This window comes from Lissotriton helveticus, chromosome 3_1 (assembly GCF_964261635.1).
Source record: "Lissotriton helveticus chromosome 3_1, aLisHel1.1, whole genome shotgun sequence".
NCBI classification, from domain to species: Eukaryota; Metazoa; Chordata; class Amphibia; order Caudata; family Salamandridae; genus Lissotriton; species Lissotriton helveticus.
In genome coordinates, this window is record NC_136061.1 from 804345959 (window position 1) to 804369203 (window position 23245).

Below are 23245 nucleotides of genomic sequence, written 5' to 3' on the forward strand. Positions count from 1 at the left end.
GCCAGAACTGTTATAAAAGATTTGCGAGTCTAAATCGGCACATACGCAATTGGCATGCTACATTCTGACCACGGTCCTGCTTTTAGCTCTCGAGCTTATGAGTAGGATATGACCAGCATGGGCATTGCATTGCGGTATTCTTGTCACTTCCTTCCTGAGGGAAACGGGATTGTGGAAAGAAAAAACCGAGACATAAAGCAATCTATAACGGCAAGGGTATTAGGTTCGGGTGATGGGTGGGTCAAACATTTAACAAGTGTCCAACGAAGTCTTAACAATCTGCCAAGAAATTCTCTAAAAGGTTTCAGTCCGTACGAAGTATTGTTCGGGACTAGAATGCATATCCAGGACCTTGATAGTCAGACTTCAGTGGTAGAAGAAAAATGCTTTGATATCAAAAATCGTTTGGCTATTTTACAGGACTTAAATGAAAGAAGAAAAGACCTGAGCAACATAAAGTTAAAACAGCAGCCAACAACCACTGAAGAGAAACCACCTGTCCCAGCAAGGCCTGTCTGGATTCCAAAGATTGGGGATCTGGTCAGAGAGAAAATCGCGGTGAAGAAGGAATTTGGGCATTCTTACAGAAAAGCAGTACCTGTCTTAGCTGTCAACGGAACAAGATCAGTTGTACTACCGCCCCTTGCTGGTAAAAAGGAGAACCGAGTTGTATCCATCGACCTGGTAAAACCACAATCATGTGGCCAATAATAAGTAGTAGGCCCAGTGGACTCCCAAGATGTAGCAAAACTCCAAAACTTGCTACAATACAAGAGGTTCAAACTGAGAGACTAATCACATTTGATAAACCTACAGTGAACCAAAAAGGACTATGCAACAAAGCCATGGAACTTATGCCTCTTAAAACCCAAATTAAAACAGTTTGTCAAGAAACACCTGTCTACGACGATGTAGCCACAGACTATGCTAATGAAACAAAGAATATTCCAAAAGCAAATAAAAATCCGGAAGCAATTCCAACTATTGACAGAACTGCATCTGGCTACTTCATCAATTTCGATGACTTTTCTGAGGATCTGAGCGAACTTGAAGAACAGCCAACAACAAAAGCTTTTAAAGACTAAGCAACAGAACTCTTTCATCAACTCAAAGAAACCTATCTGATTTCTCCATGGATTGAATTTTGGATTGTATTAGGTGTACTTTCCTCCTGCTTTGGCTCATCATGGTACTTTGTTTGGGAAAATTCATTGAGGGAAAATACAGTACAATGGACACAGCAAGTCAGAACATCAACTTGGTCCTAAAGCCACACAAGTCATCTCACATTGAGAAATTTATGGCCCGGTCGAACTCTTGAAGTATCCACACCAATTCAAGGTTTCATTAAGTGACTTTGTAAAACCGAGCACATTCTCTGATAATTCGGACTTTGAAAGTATTAATGATATGATGTCAGATTTAGTTATGTCAGCAAAATGTACAGAACATGATTACTTACAGGGTTCATCAAATTATGAACAGATGTACTGCTACAGTCACTTTGCACACCATTATTTGCATAAATCTGCTCAACCTAGAAATGTTTTTAATTATAATCAGTGGGAACATTGTGCAACTCCACCAAAAGGCAGTTCAAAAACATTGTATGAGAAATTCCCATACTTCTCAGGGTTTAACACAAGTGATGCAGAAACGTTTTATTTCAAACTGTTAAATAAGACAGGAATGAAAACAATGCTGACAAATACTAAATTAATCTATTCAGAAACATTTTATGAAAAAATGACTACATTTGGTTTTGATTTTTGGAAAAACAACATTGAAACAAAAACCATCTGGGGTACCAAAGATTGGCAGGTCCAAGGTATAGAATCATTATTTAGAGCTTGCATGATCCCAGAACAAATTATATTCTTGAATGACACAATTCAACAGACAACCTGTCTTGGCCTACCCAAAATTAAAGACTTAAACAAACCGTCTATTCCGAAGCCAACACCTGACAGTAATAGCACTACAGATGTTGAGATAGACGTATCCCATATTTTTAACCAAAACAGAACACAGCCTGATTGGAAAAAATGGTTGATCTGGCCCACAGACACAAATAACTGTCAAGATAGATTCCTGAACAAAATACAGGGGTTCAAATTGACCAGGCCAGACCCTAGATACTCCCAGAGACAACATCCAGGGATAGTTACAACATACAGTGTAAGGAAACTCTGCCTCGAATGGCTACAGATATCCACACTGGCAGAAATTAAGCAACACTTGACTTTACTTAAAGACGGTGCTGACTTGCGTGATTTCATAATGGGACCACGCAAACAGCGTCAAAAACGTTTCATAGTGGCCAGTTTATACGCAGCTTACAACGAAGCTTGGAAAGAAACGCAAATTGAAACAGCAGAAAAAATACGGGAAATTGACTGTATTAATTTGGAAAAATCCCTTTCTGTTGTGGACAATGGGTTAATGACTCTGTCTTCCAGAATATATTCACTGGACAGTACTGTATCATCTGCTATATATATAATAGAGCAGGACTTACTAATGTTACAACACAGTCAGTCCCAACTACGTTCTATTGTACAGCTTGGCTGGACGTTACAAAATCTGCGTTCAGGCTACGTGCCCTGGCGTTTAATCAACACAACGTCATTATTCTCTATCTTTAACCTTACTGATACACAAATCAGCTTGGCACAAAAAGGAGCGGAATATACAAGTCTGAGCATTGAAAAACTTGAGAGATTACCATTGACAATGTCAGAACGACCTGTCATTGAATGGATAATACACGGAATCATAACTATTCCGATAACAACTTTCCAATTTAAATACTGTCAAGAGTATATACCTGCAGGCCAGTATGAAAGGTTGGGTAAAGGGTACATTAAGTCATCATGGAAATTGCCTTACACACACACATGTTTTAGTGAAAAGGAACAGAATGTATTTCTTAGTGGTAATAATTGTAAACGGTCACTAAGTGGTATACTTCTGTGTCAAGGTATTAACCTGCATGGGGCCTGTGAGGGGACTTCAAATAACCTATCATGCCACCAGCATGGCACACCTGCAACACGAATAGAGCAATTCTTTAGACGGCTTTCTAACGGGAGCTACCTTCTAATAGTGGACCACAGATGTTGTGGCATGGTGCCAGGAAAAGCTTATCTAGTGAGCGTTAGTTCCATGGTCACTTGTTGTATGCCAGTATTGTATCCAAACAACGCTCCAGACAGTAAGGCAAAAATGTGGCCCTTTGTGAATATCTCTTCTATTCGAATTGATACTTTAAGCAGAATGAAGTCTGTTCTTCTACAGACGACTGTGCCCTTGACGTCATCTAAAGAAACGTATGATCTTCAAGTTGCAAGGACAACGGCAGAGATACATACACTTTTATCAACAAATTGCCCCTTACATTTCGCAGAAATGCTAAGCCAAATCCTAAACATGTCTGATACCAGTGGTGTCCCACATGTATTTAAGACAATTTTTTCGGGACTGTTAACACCCTTCAAAACAGTTCTGGGCATTTTTCCTAATTTTGTCCATTCTGTCTTTGGCGGCCTACCACTCCTGTTGGGACTCGTAGCAGGCATTTTATTTTTGATTCTCCTGCTTCGTTATGGCAAGCCATGTCACAGACAAGACTCCAGCAACAATGGAAGAAACGATCCTAGCTATACGCTATCGGGACCGCATAACTAAAGTCCTTGGATTAGCCCGGCTAAGAGATCTGAATATGACCTGGTTTCTTTCATTCAGACCCATCTGGCAGAATTGTATCTTACCTGTGCTACGATGTATGCTGTGCGGAGAAGAATGCGTGTTGGACGTCTGTCTTACACTACAATCAGTAGTACCATTGGATACAGATACTTTGCTAAGTCCTGTAACGGCTCATGCATCGTGTTGTCCCCAGCGGTTACCCATCCTGATGACGGCATTCGTAGAAACTTCACCACTGCGATTAAAGGGTAGTGAAGTGCAAGATGAGAGCAGCATCACCCAGGTACGACCTTCTGTGAGCATTGCTGATCAAGACATCGATGATAGCAATCATTCTCACGACTGCACCCAACTTGGTCGAACTTTCACCTGAAGCGGTAAACTGCTTTTTTGTAAGTCTGTCTGAAATGATGTTCTCCCCTGAACAGAAAGAATAACTTTAATGCAAACGAGCACACAGCGTTCCCTGAACTCTGAATTCGGCCTTCAGCTTTGACAAACAAAAGCTACTGAAAATATTTGGAACTATTTTTTCTTCTTCCCCTGAAAAGCAAAATGATTTTTTTCCCGATTCCAAAATATTTACTTTGTTTTTGGCACTGTACTCTGCTTAAAGTAGAAGTATTCTTAGAGAACAGAGCTTCTATTTTTAGGAACTCTAGAGACAATATATTACCTCAGCCTCTAGCATATTTACAAATAACTGTATTTATATGTGATGAAATGGTCTCGCACTTCTTTTCTGTATTAAGAGCCATTTCATGTGTAATTTTCGCAAAATCATTCGGCTGATATATATACGCATCCTATTTTAATGAATGATTACACTGCTTGAAAAGCGTACAGTACCTATAATCATTTTTCATGTATTTCGCATACACCATTTCAAATGCAAAAATGTATTTTGGGGTGGGTTGGTATACACATGCACCTTTAAAAATGTTTACTATTGCTTAGTTTTAGTAATGATGGACATTCATTCGTGGAGTGGGTGTAGTGTGTTTATCTAGGGACCTGAATCGATATTTCTATTTTATACCCTTGTCCGGTTATAAATCAATAATATCCATACAACGGCATACAAAACCCTATTCATAATTCAGTCGTAGCACATTCTGTCACATTAAGCAAGACTACTCCTCCAGCCCCCTAGAAAGCACACCGAGTTCTCTAAACAAAACCAAGCCTCCAGCAACCTGGGAAATCCCCCTTGCCTTTGTTTTGATTTCGTCCTAGAACTCCTGTAAAGCACTGTAAGAACGGCCAGTTCTTAGTGACATCTTTATTGACGTCTTATGTCCAGCCTTACGTCAAACCCGGCACCTTTCAGGTATAAATATACCAACGTTGCCTTAAGCAAACACACGGTGGTGATTCTGGAGCAGCTATCTACTTGCCCGAGAGCCCAGCTGATGCGAGAGCCCACGGACGCTGCCCCTCCCTTTTGACGCGCTGAAAAAGACGCTGTCTTTTCTCCTGCCGAGAAAATCAAGCTCCGGCGTTTCCAGCCTACCCTTGCGGGTGACTGGGATATCGAGTCCTGAGAGAGAGATACCAGCCCTCCTGCTTTCTATTACCCAGGTACTGAACTGACTAAACCCTTAAAGAGAATTCTTGAGTCAGATTCTTGGCAAAACAAACTTAACTTAAACTGCTACTTACTTACTCCTTCCCACGTATTAGGCTTAGGTCAGGTACACCGGGGTAGGCGTATTTAGAAGCACCAGTTGAGTACGATTAGTCAATGTATATATGTATGTATATATTTTATCTATTTTAAAGTATCATATGGCTCAGAAACCATATCAATGCTTTTACAGTATTATTTTATAATCCTACTTTTACTGTACGCACTTTACTTTACCATGAGCATTACAATCGTGGCAATTCATTTCTCTTGCATGAGGAAGAAGACTGCTCAATAAATAATACCTTTTATTGAAAACGCCCGTCTCTCTTTTCTCTGCATTCTGGTGAAGCTAAGTACGCACATTTGACTGAGTGAAATAGCTGTCTTTTGTTTTCACACGACTCTAGAGATATACTCTTATTCAGGGAGAGCAAAGTTGTCATGTTTTATGGTTTTTACCACTAAACAAACCCGGGGGTCTACGCCAGATTTCAAACAGTACTCAGACTTGTGAAAAGACTATAGCATCACCAAGGGTATGCCACAACAACTATACAGTCTTAATAACATTTAGTAGTGATCAACACACATAGTCGCCAGCGGGAGTAGGCGAGACCCACAATCCAGAGGCGGATTCCCATCAAAATCTTGGAAGTGATCGTATTATCATCTGGTCATCCCAAGGTGAGGGAAGGTCATCTCTGAGGAATCGAGACTGAACCAGCACTCACCAAGTAGGACGGGGTATTTACCCACGATCGCAAGTAGACCATACGTATTATCACTTATGTGGGAATGAGCAGTGCAAAGTGAAGTGATTGAGTGAAAGTGATTAAAAAGGAATAGAGAACCAACATCAAACCAACTTTAATAAATGTTGGTCTCTTTCGAGTTAAAACCAGAACAGCGCAAAAATATGCAGTTTAACAAATATCTGCAAGGGGGCCGACATGTTTCTACCAAAACGGGGGAATAACCTCCCTTGGTATTCTTCAGGGCCTCTGTTCTATAATATCAATGCGACTGCAGCTAAGTGTTGCACCATGAGAACCATAAGTGATAAATGTGCCTAAATCAAAAACAAAAAGGATATGCGTATCTATTCCTCCATGTCAAATGGTGTGTTGCTCACCTACAATACATAAAACAAGGCTGGTGTCAGTGTGTTGATCCTGATAGTAGATTAAATAATACTTATAACAAAAGAAATATTGTATGGACTCACCCATAATGACAGGGGATAAAGCCTTACCTCACCTGGACCTGTCTCAGGAGAAAGGGGGCCACGCACTCTAAAGACAAGTAGGGATGCTTAATGTAGAGGCGGGCATAAAATTATGCACTCTGCGCCCACAATCTATCACCCTGTAGTTTACTTGACCTCCAGCTCTCAATAATTCCCTACCTCTCCCTACTCCCCAGAATAGCTCAACCCACCTAACAGCTCCGTGGCCAAACTTATACTGCAACAATCAAGTCTTACTCGACTTAGACAGTGTTCTAAATCATTTACCTAGACAAAAGATCAGGCTTAGGCTATCCTTGTACTAACTGCAATGAATGGACATAGCCCCTTACCTGTCCGTCGTTGCCTCGTGTCTTTCCTGGTTCAGGGGGAGGCAACGCGGCGAGAATGGGGAGCACTTAAATACACTCCTACCAACTTCCCCTCGCAGTCGGGTACTAGCGTCTTCTCACGTGATCTCTATCGGACCTACTACAATACCCCGTGATGGCCGATATTGTAGTTCCATCTGGCGATTCATTTAACATATCCTAACACTCTTCGGCGAAGTATGCCGCGTATTAGTTTTGTCTCCCAACTTGCTGGTAGCTAGATCAAGATTGTACCGAAACAAGGGAGTATCTCGCTGGCATGCTATCGTCGAGGGACTACAAAATGACGTCATGGCGGCCGGGATTGTAGTCCCGAGCACGCGTAGTCTCTCGGGGGCGTGCTCTCGTTTGCGTGCTCTCGTGAGTTGAACTACACAATGACTTCACACGGTCCGGAGTGGTAGTTCCCGGTCCAATGTCATACCATTTAGTGATTCAAAAGAGCAAATTAAATAAGGATTGTAAGAATTAATTGTAAAAGAATTAGTTAGAGGATCCATGCGTGTGGTGATTATAATATGTCAGGATCCCTCATAATGAAAGTGGCTCTCAGAATTATCGGCCATCCCTACATGTGAATTATTTCAATCCTTGTCAGAGGTTTCTTGTAATTCATATTCAGTTACGCTCAATTAGCCTGCAGACCGCTATTATCAGGTCAGGGAAACAGTCAAGCTTCCAAATAAAGGGCTCAGTGAAGACCAATTGATTCATAAAGGTACATTGAAGACCCTCCTTATGTTCGCTAGACCATCTAAGGCCCCATCTGCAGACTCTCCATCTAGATTCGCAAGGTAGACCACGGAATGTCGTCATTCAGACCACGAACATCTGTGGACATCTTATAGATCCATTTTTGTTCTATAGTAAAAAGAAATTTGAATGGATCTTTTATGTGTGATGGTATGTGTGGTTTGTCCAGGACCGACCAGTGAAAATCGGACTCACTATGATTGTGGTCAATGTAGTGCTTAGTCAGCTTTGAAATATTCTTCTTACAACGGAAAGCACTCTTGTGCTTCTGCATTCTTGTTCGTACTTTCCTGGTCGTCATCCCTATGTATTTTGCAGAACAGGGGCAGGTCAGTAAATAGACGACGTGGGAACTATTACAGTTTGAAAACTGTCTCAAAATCCATGGGCGATTCGTGCCTATGTCTATCTGTGTGACCGTGGAAGTCTGTGGGCAAACGGAACAATTACCACAAGGGTGGTGTCCTGTCACGGGGGCTGAATCCCATAACGTTCCTAAGGGTCTTTTAGGAGTTTATTTGGGTCTCGTGTGAATCAGTCGATCCCTCAGATTGCTCGATCTTTTAAAAGCAAAAAGAGGTGGTTCAATGTTATTGTTTCCGCAATTAAGAACTCGCCAGTGTCGGCGTACAATACGTTGGACCTCATTAGATCTCATATTGAAAGTACATACAAACGTCAGACGTGTTAAAGGGGCCTTGGGGTCCCTGACCTCCAAAAGCGATTCACGATGACTATTGGCTGCTCTTTTCATGCAGCGTTTGATTAATCTTTTAGGGTAATGCCTCGCTTGTAGTTGACTGGACAAACTGGCGGCATGCTTGTCAAACAAGGCCTGGGTAGAACAATTCCGTCGGACTCTCAAGAATTGTCCGAAGGGAAGATTCTCCCTGAGGGCTTTTGGATGTTGACTCTCGTATAGCAGGAGAGAGTTCCTTGCCATCGGTTTCTTGTAGAGTTTGGTTTGGAGACCGGTGGGTGTGACAAAAATTGACAAGTCCAAAAAGGAGATCCTCTCTCTGCTGCTCTCCACAGTAAACTTCAAAAACTGATTACGTGTGGAATGATGATAAGGATTCCGCATCACCTCGCCACACCACGAGGATATCATCAATGTAGCGCTTCCACCATTTAATGTGTGGAAAAAAGGGTTATTGGTGTTGAGAACGTGCTCTTGCTCAAAGGTATGGACGTATAAATTCGCCAAACTGGGAGCAAAAATGCTCCCCATGCTGGTACCTGACACCTGAAGGTAAATAGTCTTCTCGAACATAAAAAAGTTCTCCTTCATCGCTATCTTAGCGAGTGCCATGATGAAAGGAACTGGCGTGATGGAATCCATGTCAGTATTCTCCAGGATGGACATGATGGTCTCAAGAGTCTCATCCTGGGGTATGGAAGTGTACAAGGACTCAACGTCAAACGAGACTAGCAAATCTGTGTCTGGATTGAAATCGATCTCAGGGACCACTCTAAGGACGTCATTCGTGTCCTTAAGGTACGTCGGCATCGTCTGCACTAGGGGTCTGAGGAAAAAGTCCACAAACGCCGAAAGTGGCTCTAAGAGAGAGCCAAGGCCAGAAATGATAGGTCTACCCGGAGGCGGCCTTTGTGTCTTGTGGACTTTGGGCAGAGTGTAAAAGTAAGGCACTGTGAGGTCGGAAGCGCGTAAAAACTGTGCCTCAAGGGCGGTTATCCAGCCTTCGCACAATGCTTCCTCCACCAGATTCGCGATCTCTGCTGTCAATCTCTCCGTGGGATCAATGGTCAGAGGAACATAGGACTTAACGTCACCCAGTTGACGGATACATTCCCCATGATAGACCTCGGTGTCTTGAATCACTATCGAACCCCCCTTGTCCGCGGGCTTGATGGTGATAAGAGAGTCACGAGACAAGGATTCCAAGGCTTGTTCCTCGATCTTAGATATATTCTTATATGTGGCAATCTTGGTCTTCCACATTCTGTCCACATCGTCTTTGACTGCTTGCTCAAATGTTGCCACTTGAGGAGGAACCGAATGTGCCGGAGGAGAAAAGGTGGATTTAATACTCAGTCCAGTGTTGGCATCAAATGGTTCACTCTCGTTGGAGGGTCTGTCTTTAAAGAAGTGATGTAGGCGTAATTTCCTGAAGAATTGGGCTAATTCGACCTGTAGCTTGAAAGGGTCGCCAAAGTTGGTAATGACATACCCCAAACCTTTATTGAGCACCATCTCTTGATTGGTGGACAAAGTTTTGCTGCTGAGGTTCACCACCAGACTGGGTTCCGTGTGGTCGGTTATTCGAGGGAGGACCCTCGCGTCTGGCTGCGTGTCCCTGTATGTGGTCCTGTTTGATCTGCTTCCCAATGTACTTGCATCTGGTTGTTCCGCCTTTTTCCTCGCGTCCTTCGGGAGCCAAACCCTAAAAAAGGCGACGAACCTCCATAGTTTTGATAGCCACCAAAGGGTACCATGGGTGGCTGAGGAGGATATTGAAAATTTCCGGGCGGACCCCATGGTCCCGGGGGCCACCATGGTTGCGGCTGTTGATATTGTTGCCCTCTGTAGTTGTTATAGCGATTAGTACGCCCTCTGCCTCTTCCTGGTGGAGGACCAGTGATTTCTGAATCGCTCCCCGATTCCGTGCTGGACCCAGAATAGTTAGAACCATAGGCCCTGCGATTTTTTCTGAATTTGGGTGCCTTGTAAGAGGGGCTCGTATAAGGATAAACCTTCTCCATTTGGAACTTATCAAGGTCCTTCTTAAATTTATCGATCTTTGCTTGCAAAATCGAGTCTTTGAAGTCCTTGTTGTTTTTGTTAGATTCATCAAGTTGTTTTTTAAATAAGGCCGGTGTAATAGTAGCCCTAATTTGTCCTTCTAACACCTGGATCTCCACCAGGATCGCATCTGCTATTCTCTTAGCGGTGCTGATAATCAGGATCAACCAATCCCTCGTGCACCGCCATGCTATGAGAGACCAGTCCTTCAAAAAATGTTTGTCAGTCAAAAACAAGCGAGGTGCATTGTTGACAATTAGGCTTGGGGGTGCACAATTTGCTCGTAAGTACTCGGCCATGGCTATTCCATGCACTGATGTGCGTGAATAGGATTTTTTAAGTATGAGTACTTTGGCCCATGCTTTATGGTTGTCAGAAGCTAATCCCTTCTTGTCTATCCAGGGAGGTTAAACTCCCTGAGCTAGCTGGCAAACCTTAAGTCTAATATAGTCAGTAGAGACCTAGTTAACCTCAGTCCTACGTCTACAATGCTGAATATATTATTCCAATGCGCAGAGCCTATTGGGAATATAGGAACTACACTACAAAATCAGGGCTGAGTTCCCCTCAAACTTCAGCACCCAGACCAGCACACCAGGTGGATCCAGCTCTACAGCACTCTCCTGGAAATTCGTCTCCCTCAATGTTGGGTTTGTCAAGTCTGCGGTTGGAATATTATTGATTCTGGAAATTGTAAGTACAACACGGTTTTGTGCCTCGTGATGTGCTTTGCTATGTTCCATTGATCTAAGCTGAAACTCTGTTTTATTCAATTAATAGTAAACATGTATGTGTTCAGCCAACATTAGGACTGGCAGTCAACCAGCTGTGTACAAAAACAATGGGTTGCCTCATCCCCGACTGCACAAATGATGGCAAGTACGTGCATCTACATCTCTTTCTATCTTACTCCTATCCTTTACTCCACAGACTTGTTGTATCCTCTAAACCTTATGCATAATACATAACCCTCATGTATGTGCCCAATCAGTGCTGGAATTCACATTTCATCTTCTCTGTTTACCTTCACCAATAATCCATTACTATTTGTTTCCCTTCAGGGACCCATTATGGCCCACGGTCTATTCAGGCTGCATTTTTTTGCTCATGTTTTTCTACATTACCCCATTTTTATAGATTACAGTTCCGTTCATTATTGACCTATTTATTGGCCTCTTTCTGATGAATACATTGCAGTATTCACACGCAATAATATAACTTATTTATCAATCTCAGTTTTGAACAACTAATGGCTGCACTGGTGCACATATTGGATGACATGCCCCATACACCACATCTAGACATCAACACACTTCCTTTTACATTCATTGCAAAACATACAATTGCCATCACATACCTCCACTCCACTATAAAACACATAAGTAAAAAACATTTCCATTAAAAGGCCAATAGCTCTTGCTCTAAAACAAATATGAGACCTATTGCATTGCAATTGCTTGTTTTCAATTCTGACATAATAGAGCACCTTGAAATACATGAGTTTAGGATATATGCTGTACAAATGTATAATAACAACCCTGACCATCCAGAGGGCTCCACGTGCGAACTGACTTGCCTCTTAGTCAGGGCACGAGTTCGGGGTACACGCGGGTACCCAGCGTCCACCCACTATTTTCAAAGGGTGGACGCCGTCCAGCCTGCTAAGAAGTAGGGTCCCACAGAAATATGTTGAACTTGTCCCAGTGTAATTTTGAGACATCAGGACACGTTTAGCAGCTCCTGCACGTTGTCTGCTTTCCATTCCCAGCAGCTACGTGCAGGCGGGCAGGGGCTATGTTTTACCTCTAGCTGGGAACAGATAAACACAGAAGTTAAGGGGCCATCAAGCCTCCTTTTGATCAAGGTTTGGGCTGGAGGTGTCCTGGAGACAAAAGCACACCACTTGTTATCTTTTCACAGGTACTTAAGAGATGCATGCTTTTTACTTACTTTGTATATAAGTGCATGCACTGTAAGAATGTCAGATGGGTTAGTTTGTCCCAGTATTTACACAAATAACAATTTAAATAGCACTATTTTATTTCTTTTATAGTGCTACTCATCCCAATGCAGAGTTAGAGTGCTTTACATAGCATACACATTATCCATTTCGAATAAATCATATAAGTGGGTAAATCAATGTACAAGATGTGTTGCATGAGACAGTCAGGGTTACAAGGTATAGGATTCAAATACCCTTCATAGCTCACTGTGGTCTACTAGGAGGATTACAATTTATTAACAGCAAGTAACAAAAGGATCTCTGTGTTTAAAGCAGTAATCCACTTACCTATCTTGATAAAATAAAACTGTGAGCTTCATGTTACATGATATGCTTTGCAGGAGACTACTTTTTTTTAGCATATTTTAATGCATTTTCAGTTGGCACATGTTATAACATACACATATCGGAGCACTATTGCATAATTAAGCGGTACATTTATGCACAGAACATTGTATAAGATGCACACCATGTGTGTTACGATATCATGAATAATAAACCAGAAGATGGTAGCAACAAAATAGAGGTTCAACAATCCCCAAATGCCACACACCCCCTCCCCCCAAAGAACAGTGGGTGATTATGTTTTGCAGGAGACAACTTAATCTTCTATACTACTTTGATTGAAATGTGGGACTACACAAAACACAGGTCTCTCCAACAAATGTGTTAAGCTCCAAAGTTATCTCATCACTATTATTATTCCCTGAGATGTACTGGGCACCTCTGCAGCAGTTGCCTTAACCCCATAAAATATTTTAAAATGCAGACTTTGAAACCAATTAAGCAGAACTTCTACTACCATTCTTGTCCTTGTTGCCAATTTCTTTGTGGCAGGGTTTTAAAAAACAAAATATTGTTGAGGCCTCAATTTTGTGACAGGATTGCGCCACTTTTTTGGCACAACTTTGACTCCAAATCTTATTTGTTACATATCATAATGCACTTAAATGTACTCATGATGCACCTCATAAACATATGTGTAAGATCTTAGTATGTGATGTCACTTCTTGTGCGGCACTTGCAGTGAGGTCACTTCCTGTGAAGCCACATGGAATGTCAGGCTTCGTGACGTCATTTACTTTGATGACACACGTCACGATGTCACTTGCATACTGCCGAACTTGGTCAGTAACCCACTTCATTTTTTAGGACTTGTGCCCTGCTCTTAGTTCACTGGTGGCACTGTTGCCAGGGTATGAGGAGGCATGATTATTTCCACACTCATTTTTTAAAACGGTCGCTTTTACATAAAGTACTTCTGAATGAACTTATCTTGTCTGATGTACTAATGTGTAATGCTTCTTCATGTTAAAGAAGCACATTTTTAATCTTAGAAGAAACTTTATCCTATTTTACACGTTTATTGCAAGATGTATAGAAAAATGAATGTGCTCCTAAAGTTTTGCAGGTCACCTTATTTGCTTCTTTTCTTTCACTTCATTTAGCCTGTAAACATATTCTTAACATATTTTTGAATGCTAGTGCTTTCTGAAGTGAACTGTAGCCCATTGCAGTCATTCAAGTTAGGGGCGCATTTGAAGGCCATGAGGGCCGATCTATAGCGTAATAATTGTAATGTGCTGGTGAGTGATGTTCAATACCTTGTATATATCACATATGTACATTCAGTACCCTGCACTAATTTGGCAAGGGGCGTTGCCAACGCTATCTTCAGTATAATAAGCATAGGTAAATGAGCCTATGGTACACCACAATTCATAGGTCATTGGCCAGGCCGCGGGCACCTGGTGTTGGCACCCTCTATGGAAATGTTTGGCAAGGCCTCTCGGGCTGTCGCCACTGGATTAAGACAAATTTCAGGCCGCTCAGCACACAGTAAAAATAGTGCATGTTATCTGGAAAAGCTTTGTTTCCACTTACCCATCGGACACGATGCCCTCTGCTATTTCACACACCAGCACGAAGAGCAGGGTAAAGGTCAGGATCCAGCGCAGGTTGTGGCCCGGGAAGTGCAGCCACGTGCTGTGGTGTATGTGGACCTTGGAGCTCTGGCTGCCCCATCCTGCCGGAGAGAACCCGCGTTATTAATGACGTAGAGCGCGCGAGGCGGAAATAAAGCAACGTTAGTTCTCCACAACAGCAAATCCCGAATGTATATGATGGAAATAAATGTGCAGCAGCCTCCTGGTTATAGCGCCAGGACACCCCAGGGGAACGCGCGCTCTATTAGTGCAAATAACATAACATAGCCAAGTGGGGGTTTCTCATGTTCCACATGGTCAGACCCTATACATCGCGTTAGAATGCATTGAACTGTGCGTCTGCTTCCGGTGACGACCATCACTTCTAGCAATATCTACTACGACTGTTTGAAACACTATACTCATGTTGTCCACAAGTTTGTATCTGAGCCCCTCAGCACTTAGAAACCAGTACTAAACCCACTGAAACTCTGCCAAGTGCCTAAAGGGGGTTCCGTTTGCAGTGTGAGGCGGGCAGGAAACGTCACTCCCCGGGCGCAGAATATTAATGTGTGAATATTGTCAAATATATTGCACTTTAAAGCACTGCAAACAGATAGTCACACTCCTGTGGTGGACTACAAGCCACACTGATTCTGGAGAACACTTTTAAGCGTACAGTTAGACCCCTGCAAATGCAATACTTTGTCTCATCGTTAAGTATGTTTTGTTGGCTGCTTTTTCAAATATAACAGTGTTGTGTTTGGAGAAAATGTCGCTTAACATTGAATCAGTATCGTGTTTGAGGTGCAGAATTGTGTATCAGGTTTATTCATGTTTACAGAGATACACTTCAGTTAAGGTACAAAAACACAGAATGAGGTAGCTATACACTAGATCAAATCACTACAATAAGACTGGAGATTCAAAACAGCATATCAACTCAAAACAAAAACTAGCAAAGCAAAAACGCATTAACGCATTAACACAAAACAAGAATACTACACAATAGCGAATCAACATAACAACACACCATCCTACAAAAAGAACACAGTACAACACAGCAACACACAGACAACAAAACATGCCAAGAAAACACATCAAAGCTTCTACAAAAACTCAACAAAAAACACACGGCACCCAATAACAAAATACAATATAAGACAGCAACACAACGATAAACCAACACAGTACTCCGATAAAATGCAATCACAGCAACACAACACCATGTACCAACACAGCAATGCAATAACACAGCAGCACCACACTACAGCACAGTTGTGTTGTTGCATTAGATTCGAGAGTTGCTTTTGTTTTATGATGGCGTGTTATCGTGATGTGTAGCAGTATTATGTTGCAATATTGCATTGGATTTATTTTGTGTTTCGCCGATGTGCTGCTGCGATGTTATTATTATTTTGTTAAGGTTAGTCTGTAATTTCATTTTGTTGCGTTCTATTGTGCTTTGTCATTATTGAGTTGCTGAGTTTCATTATGTGTTGTTTTGATGATTTGAGTTGTATTATTTTGTAGAGTATTGTTATCTCATGTAGCTTCGTTTAGAAAACATAACAAGTGTTGGCTGCTCTAGTCAAAAACAGGACATTCCATCGAAGTTCCAGTGAAAAATAAGCATTTATTACTGTCACATGTGATAGCATGCAACCACTACAACTATATTGGACGCTAAGCAGCCTAAAATCATGTCACGGACATGCCCTGAAAGAACTTACCACGCGCACTCTATGTGGTGACTGCGACTGTAGATACATCTTCCTGTATGGCCAAATTGTGTGATCTTATGCAGTTCATTTCATTTTCGTTGCCTGTTTTGTTTGCCAAAAATGTGAGCACTGTGATTTAGGCTTATTTCCAACACCACGACCTTCATACCAAGTCTGGATATTTGCATGTAACTGGTAAGAAAAGGACATCGGTCTTTGCTGAGACATCACTGTGTCTAGTCAGTGAAGGCGCTCGCTCTTTCCAGACCGGCCGAACGCTCCCTTGATACACGTGTCACCCCTGAGAAGGGAAGAGCGTCACCACAAACGGAGGTTCCCCAGGATAAACTCGCCGCTCAGCCGCAGCACAACGCTCATTGCACTGTGATGCCAATGCTCTTCCAAACGGTCCCCCGGAGTGTCTATAGACTCCCCTTAATTCGGGACAAGGAGCTACTCCCAGCCCGGGAGGCGGCAGCATCGCCGCTCCAGGTAGACAAGAATTCCCCATTCCCCTGAGGAGAGGCGGCGCTGCCTTGGCTGCAGCTCCGGGCTCTGCACTAGAAAGCAAAAGTTGGCAGGTATTATCCCACTCACACCTTCAGTACCAAGAAAGCATTCTGCGCGCCTGAGCGTGACAACCCCACAGCCATTTTCATATCTGAAGCATGACAGGGGTCTGCCGTTCCAAAGGGAACAGACAGTCCTCTGAAGAAAATATCTATTTCATGGCGCGTTACTGCTGCAAAGGACAGCTTCTGTCATCCTGGGATTCTGCTAGTCCAAGGGCGCACAGCGCATCCCGCCCAGAGCTCTGTGTCCTTAACCCATCATGAAATGACTTAGAGCGAGAAGGGAGGTAGCATTCACAGAAAGAGGGTACCCACAGTGAAACACAGACTGCCATTCATTCTACAGAGGTAACTGAGCAGTTGGGGCACACGAGGCATGCACACACTTACCTATGAATAATATGGGGAAGGTTATAAATAGCAGGAAGACGTGGGGCACCACGTTGAGCGCGTCCACGAAGCAGCCGTTGTTGAGCACTCCTTTGTCCACGTTGTAGGCGGCCGAGTTGTTCTCATTCCCGCAGAAGGCCAGGGACATGGCTGAGCCGGGGCTCTGCGGGCGAAAAGGACAGGCTCTCAGACACTGGGCCCTACCTGGGGCGCAGGGCGCGGGGGCAGGGCGGCGGGGGCTCCATGGCCGCCGCGGCTCCAGGGGGGGTGGTTGCTGCGCGGAGCCCCTGCGCGCGCGCGGCTGTCACTGAGGGGGAGGAGACGCCACAAACAGCGCTTCGAGTGGGGAGCGCCTCAGCATCAACACCGGCAGGGCAGCTCTGCGCGCAGCCCGCCTCCAACAGCAGGGGCGGGGGAGGGGAGTGAGGAGCGGGCACCGGCTACACAACAGGCTGACGGGCTGGCCCAGGTGTGCGCGTCTAACGGCACTTTCACAAGTACAGAACAACAATACATCGATTAAGACATTCATTCAAAACATGGACGTGGGCGCCCGCCCCATGCATCCTCTTTTCATCAAACTGTACTCTGTTTTCCTCTCAGCGCATTGAAGTATCCGAAAGGGTGCACCTAGCGCTATTCTACCACCATCCGAGAGACGTATAACATCTCTGGCTTCCCATGCAGCAGCTGTTGTTCTACAGTAGATACTGCTTATAATAATGTAATGTCTTCAAGACAGCAGGATAAGAATAAGAAACAATGCATTATTTTGGATCAAGTCAACACATTCCTTAAAAGCATGCTTATTTATAAATGCATCACGCCCACGTTTAAAGAGCTATCAGAAAGGAATATAAGGCACCCGGCTTCCCATCCACCGGTTTTGTTTCTTCAGATCACGCTGACTCTAATCCCAATTTTGCAAGGACAACAGAAGAACAATAAACAGAAACAAGTGCAGCAGCAGAACAGTAAATACAGTGCATTAATTTGCAATCAGACATTCCTTAAAGAAGGCGGGCCAATTAAAAATGTAACAGCCAAGCTTAACTCCGTCCCATAAATGTAAAGCATTGCTGGCTTCACGTGCAAATGTGTTTATTTGTTTTTTTTTAGGAGATTCGGCTTGTCGTCATGGTTTCTTGGAAGCAAAGATACTGAATGGAATAATTTATGTATGCTTGCCCCATCCCAAACGTGCGCGCGACCCCCATATCCCTGCGGACAGAAGATGTGATAATGCGAATTTGTAGTTAAAAATACGGGCAGAATTTCCATCCCCTGCCTGCACACGCGGATGAGAGAAAGTGCCCCGTGGAGCAGCAGACGCATCACACAGCATGTCCAATGCCAACAGGTATCGATTCATTGGTTTTCGCTGCATTTATAGAGTGAACGCTTAAACCAACTAGATTGAACACGAAGATGCGTTCTCTGTATAGATTGCTAAAACTGTGAGGCAACTGAAGTCACAGGTTTGGTGGTGTGTGGAGTTATCTGTTGACGAGAGACAACGCTCTCAATAAGAGTGTGATCACTGATTAGTTTTGCGAAGAGAGACTTTGCACTTTCTGGGTGTGGAATATTTGTTGGTCAATAGAGTAGTGCACTTGGTTTGGTGACTCGTGACAGGGCACTTAAATGAGTGTGACATGTCCACCACAAATCAAACCTTCCAACCATTTTCCATGCAGTGGCATAGCAAGGCCAGGTGGTACCCAGTGCGGAAAATTTCTTGTCACCCTCGGCTTGACAAAATGGCAAAAATATCTGTTTAAAACCCATATTTTTGCCATTTTGTCACCCCCTCAGTGATGACACTCGGGGCGGTCCGCACCCACCTCACCCCTTCCTATGCCACTGTCTCCATGGAGTAGTGTTCTACCTGTCTGATAATGCACCTCGACGCACCACAAGGGGGTATGAGTACTATATTACAACATAATAGGATGTGCTGTTTGGAATTTGCAAAGCTCCAGCACTGCCAGTCCCACAACCTTTTGATGCTGACGTTTGGTAAGCAAAGTATGGTTGTGCACTTTAAATAAGTGTGAGCTGCGTTTGAGGAAGCAGTTAAGTGCACTTATTATCAGTGTGCATGTGTTAGGCATTGATGGTAATTCTGCAAATAATGACAATAATGCGTTGTATATAGTACCTAATACTACAGAATTATCACTTCTAACACAATAATTACAGGAGTTTCCAGACAAACAGGTATTATAAGTGGTGCAGTTTGAATGTATCATGCATTTCCAGGCTGTGGTAATCCTGCATTTTTTTTTACTGCGTGCAGATCTAGTAAGTCACGCCTAGTGGTTGCTGTCATTACCCCCAGGTCCCTTATGTCCTCGGCCCATTCATAACTTATGGAGATTACCATCTCCCGACAGAAAAAAAAACAAGAGGCATGCTGGGATATCACTACTGCCCCTCCCCCCGGGAGTATAAAGGTAGTACTTACCCAGCAGCCCTCCTGTTCTTTTTTTCTGTCTTCGACAGTTTTTGATGTTGGATGCTGGTGCTGCTCCTGCTGGGCTTGAGTGGCTTTTGTTCCTGTTTACCCCCTTCCGGCTGCCTGGCTGTGCGGTTGGGGTTCCTGGTTCCTTGCCTCCTGGCCTACTGGGCTTGCTGGGAGGCTTGGTTTCTGTGCCGGCTCTTTGTTTCCTCTGTTTGAGGTTTCTGGCGGCCCTTTGCGGCTGGTGAGCCGGCCTCCCGAGGGTTCCTTCCGGGTTGCTGGTGGCTCGTCTTCCTGTGCTGGGCTGTGTGGATTTCGAGCCGGTTACCCCGGGGCTCCTGCCGGTTCTCTGCTGCCCGTGATGATGGTGAGGGCTTCCGGAATCCTGGATGGCGGCGAGGGGGGGAAGGGGTGTACTGTGGTTGGATGCGGCCCCTCCTCCTGGTGAGTCCCGCTTGGCGGATTTCGATTTCTTGCCGTTTTGCATTGATGGATATGTTGTGCTTTCATTTGCAGTGTGGGTGTTCGTGCTCCCTCTGTATGCACTGCACTTTTTCCTGAGCGCTGGCAGTGGGGGTCTTGTTGTGTGTTGGCCCCCGCTGCCGCTGGTTGCTGCTTCACATTCTCGACCTTCTGGGAGGGTTATGGTCTTGGAGCCTCCTGGTTGTGTTGGGGGGGGGGGGCTGTGCCCGGGGTTTCGTTCATGCTCGGTGTGCTTGGGCGCGGCCGCTTCCGATGTTTCGCATGTGCGCTTCGTCCCCTCTTCTGGCAGGGGCTTGTGGTGTCTTCCTCTTGCTTATACTCAGTGCCTGGATGTTTTTACGTATGGCCGGGGCGTGTTCTGTCCTCGGAGCATCCTGGTGTTGACGGGGGCTGTTTCCGGGACTTCATACCTGCGCATTTGGCATGGGTGGCGCCTTGGCCGCGGGTTCAATCCCTGTGCTGGCCGGGTTTCCTGGTTGTACTGTTTTGGTTGGTTTTGCACGTAGCTTTCTTGCTGCCGTTCTGGCCTGTCCTCGGTACCTCCTGGTGTTGTCAGGGGATGTACCGGGGGGGCTTCGTTCTTGCGTGGGATGCTTGCTTGCTTCGGCTTGGCTTCATTTCCCCTTGTGCATTTTTGCGATGGCTCTCCTTTGCGGTGGTGGCTGACTTCTTTGCCTGTGGGGGTGTCATGCCGGCTCGACTCGGGCGGGGTGGTGCCGGGTTTCGCGTCTGGGTCGCTTCCTGTGTTTCTGGGTGCCTCGCTTCCTCTCCCGGAGCCGTCCATTCCTGTTTTTATGGTGTGTTGTGTCGCGCTATGTTGCCCGCTCGCTTTGTTTTCCCCTGGCTCCTTCTTCGTCTGTGTGGCGGCTGGCCTGTTCTCTCCCCTTTGACTGGTGGGGCGTGTGGGCCTGTGCGGGGCGCATGTTCTGGCTCCTGCGGGGTCCTTGCTGCGGAGGGGGCGCTCCGTGTGTGCCTTGCCTTGTGCTTCTGTGTTGCGCTCTGTTTCCTCTGTTGCCGGTCTGCGCTTCTGTGTTTCTGGCCTGGTTGCGCTGCGGGGATTCTTCCCCTCCTCTGCCCACTGTTGTGCTGTCGCCTTTTCTGGGGGGGGGGGGGGGGGCTGCTTCCCCGCCTCCGGTTTGGTCCTGTGCGGTTTTTGAGTGGTGTTGGTCCTCTTGGGGCTGGCTGGGCTGCGTCCTGGGGGCCTGCTCTCCTCCCTTTGCGCCTTTTTGTGTTGGCGTGCCTTTGCCGTGCTGTGTTTCTCCTGCGCCTTTGGTGTTGGGTTCTCTGTTGCTGCTGTCTCGGGGTTCCACGCTGCTTGCTTTCTGGCCTCCGGCCGGCACCAGTTGTTGCTGTTCTCCGGTGGTGGCCGTTCCATGGGTCTGTTCGCTTTGGCTCGGGTTGGCGTGGGTTCCGGTCGCCTCTGTGGGGGCTGGTTCTTTTTCGCTGTTCCCGCCTTTGCTTGCTCGTGGGTTTCCCGGTGTTGTTGGGGTTTTCCTGCCTGCTTGCTTGCGCCTTGCCCTTTGCTGCTCTGGTGCTGGAGTCGATTATTTCTTCTGCTGCGGCGGCCTGTTGGTTTGCCTTCTGTTCTGCCCCGCCTGGTTGTGGGACGGTGTTCCTGCTCCTTGGGCCGCTGATGGGGTTGTGGGGGTCCTGTGGGCTCTTCTGGTTCCGGTTGCCCTGCCGTCCTGTTCTGCCTCGGTGGCCTTGCCTCCGCTGCGGTCTGGCTGTTGTGGCCTCTGCTCCGCTTGGGGTTCTGGTCCTTCCCTTCCTGGCCTCTGTGTGGTTGGTCGGCGTTTGGGGCTCCTGGTTCCTGACCCTGTTCCTCCCTTCCTTTGGGCTGCACCTAGTTCCGCTTGTGGCTGCTTGCCGGTGTTGTGCCAGTGGTTCTTTTGGGTGCTGTGTCACCCTCTGCCTTGTGTGCAGCTGTTTTGTTCCTCCCTGCCTGCGCCTGTGGTTGGGCGTGGTGCTTGGTGGGGGCCTGCCTGGTTCTTTCTGGTGCTGTGCCTTCCTTTTGCTCCGTCCGTGGGTTTCCGGTGTTTCCCGGGGCCTTTTCTGTGAGCTTGGCCTGGCTGCTTTTGCGCTGGCTCTTCCTGTGCTTGTCTTTGGCTTGGTTCTGCTGTTCCTGGCCTCCCCTTCTGTTTCTTTGGTGTTGCCTGTCGTGGTTTGTTCCTGACTGGGGCTTTCTGGCGGCTGCCGGGCTCTGTCTTGCCTCCTGTTCTCGGGGTTGGGGTGTTGTTCCCATGCTCCGTTTTCTGCTCGGTGGTTGTGCTAGGTCTGGCCGGGTTGGTTCCTGCCGGGCCTGGTTGCTTTGGCTTCTTCCTTTGGTTTTCATCCCTGCCTCTTCTGGTTTTGGTGGTGGTGCGGGGTGGCAGTTATTGTTGCCTCTCCTGGGCCTCTGGTGTTCTTCTCACCCCGGAGTTCTTGGGGGGGGGGGGGGGTGGCTCCGCTCTTTCTGGTGGTTCTGTCGCTGGAGTTGGGCCTCGGCTTTCCCTGTTCTCCTGTTCGGGGGGCTGTTTTTTTTTGGTTGCTTCTACTGGGTGTGCCTCCCGGCCTGCCGGGCTTGCTGGGAGGCATGGATTCCTCCTGGCGGGTGTTCCGGTTTCTCGGCCCTTTGTGGCGGGTGCGCCGCCTCCGGGTTCCTTCCGGGTCGCTGTGCGTGTCTCCCCGTTGCTTGGCCGTGTGGGAGGCACGCTACGCTGGTTGCTTTGGCCTGTGTTTGCTTCTGCTTGTCCATCGGCGGTGGCTTTCTGTGGTTGCCTGTTGACTTGGGCTTCCTCCCTGTTGGCTCCTGTTCTGGGCTGGTCTGCTGTTTCTGTTTGAGCGTCCTGCTCTGGGATGCCTGGTTGTGTTCTTTCTGCGGTCCTGGGCTGCCTGATTGGGTCTCTACTGGGAGTTTCTTGGTTGGCTTGGCGCTTCTTTGCGGGTGCTCTGTCTGCCTGTGGGGTGGCTGGTTCCTGTGCCGTCGGGTTCCGGTTCCTTGTGGGTGTGGTGTGTTCCGGTCTGCTTCCTGTTTCTGACCGTCTCGCTGTCACCTTCTTGTTTTCCCTGCTTGCCTCTTCTTGGGTTCGTTGGGGCATTGACAGGGCTGTTGGCTCTCCGGCCTGTGCTCGTTTGGGGTTCTTCCTTCTTTGTCCTTCCCTTGTTTTGGGTTGGTTCTGTGGGTTGCTTTTGGCTTCGGCTTTGGCTTCCTGTCTGTTTCGTCGGTTGCAGTTTTGC

General features: G+C 45.9%; 1 protein-coding gene across 3 annotated transcripts in view; it reads right to left on the reverse strand.

The window, feature by feature from the left end:
- ABCC8 (ATP binding cassette subfamily C member 8) overlaps positions 1–23245 on the reverse strand; it is a 1340683-nt gene that overhangs the window by 1194598 nt on the left and 122840 nt on the right. For 2 of the 3 annotated variants that reach the window (XM_078681061.1, XM_078681059.1), the window contains exons 1-2: positions 17086–17342; positions 14359–14500 (exon numbers count right to left, since the gene is read on the reverse strand). In XM_078681061.1, the coding sequence (XP_078537187.1) occupies positions 14359–14500; positions 17086–17233 (290 nt within the window). In that variant the 5' untranslated portion in view covers positions 17234–17342. Of the gene's footprint in view, positions 1–14358; positions 14501–17085; positions 17343–23245 lie in introns of those variants that run through there. The other variant, XM_078681060.1, reaches the window with a different exon arrangement.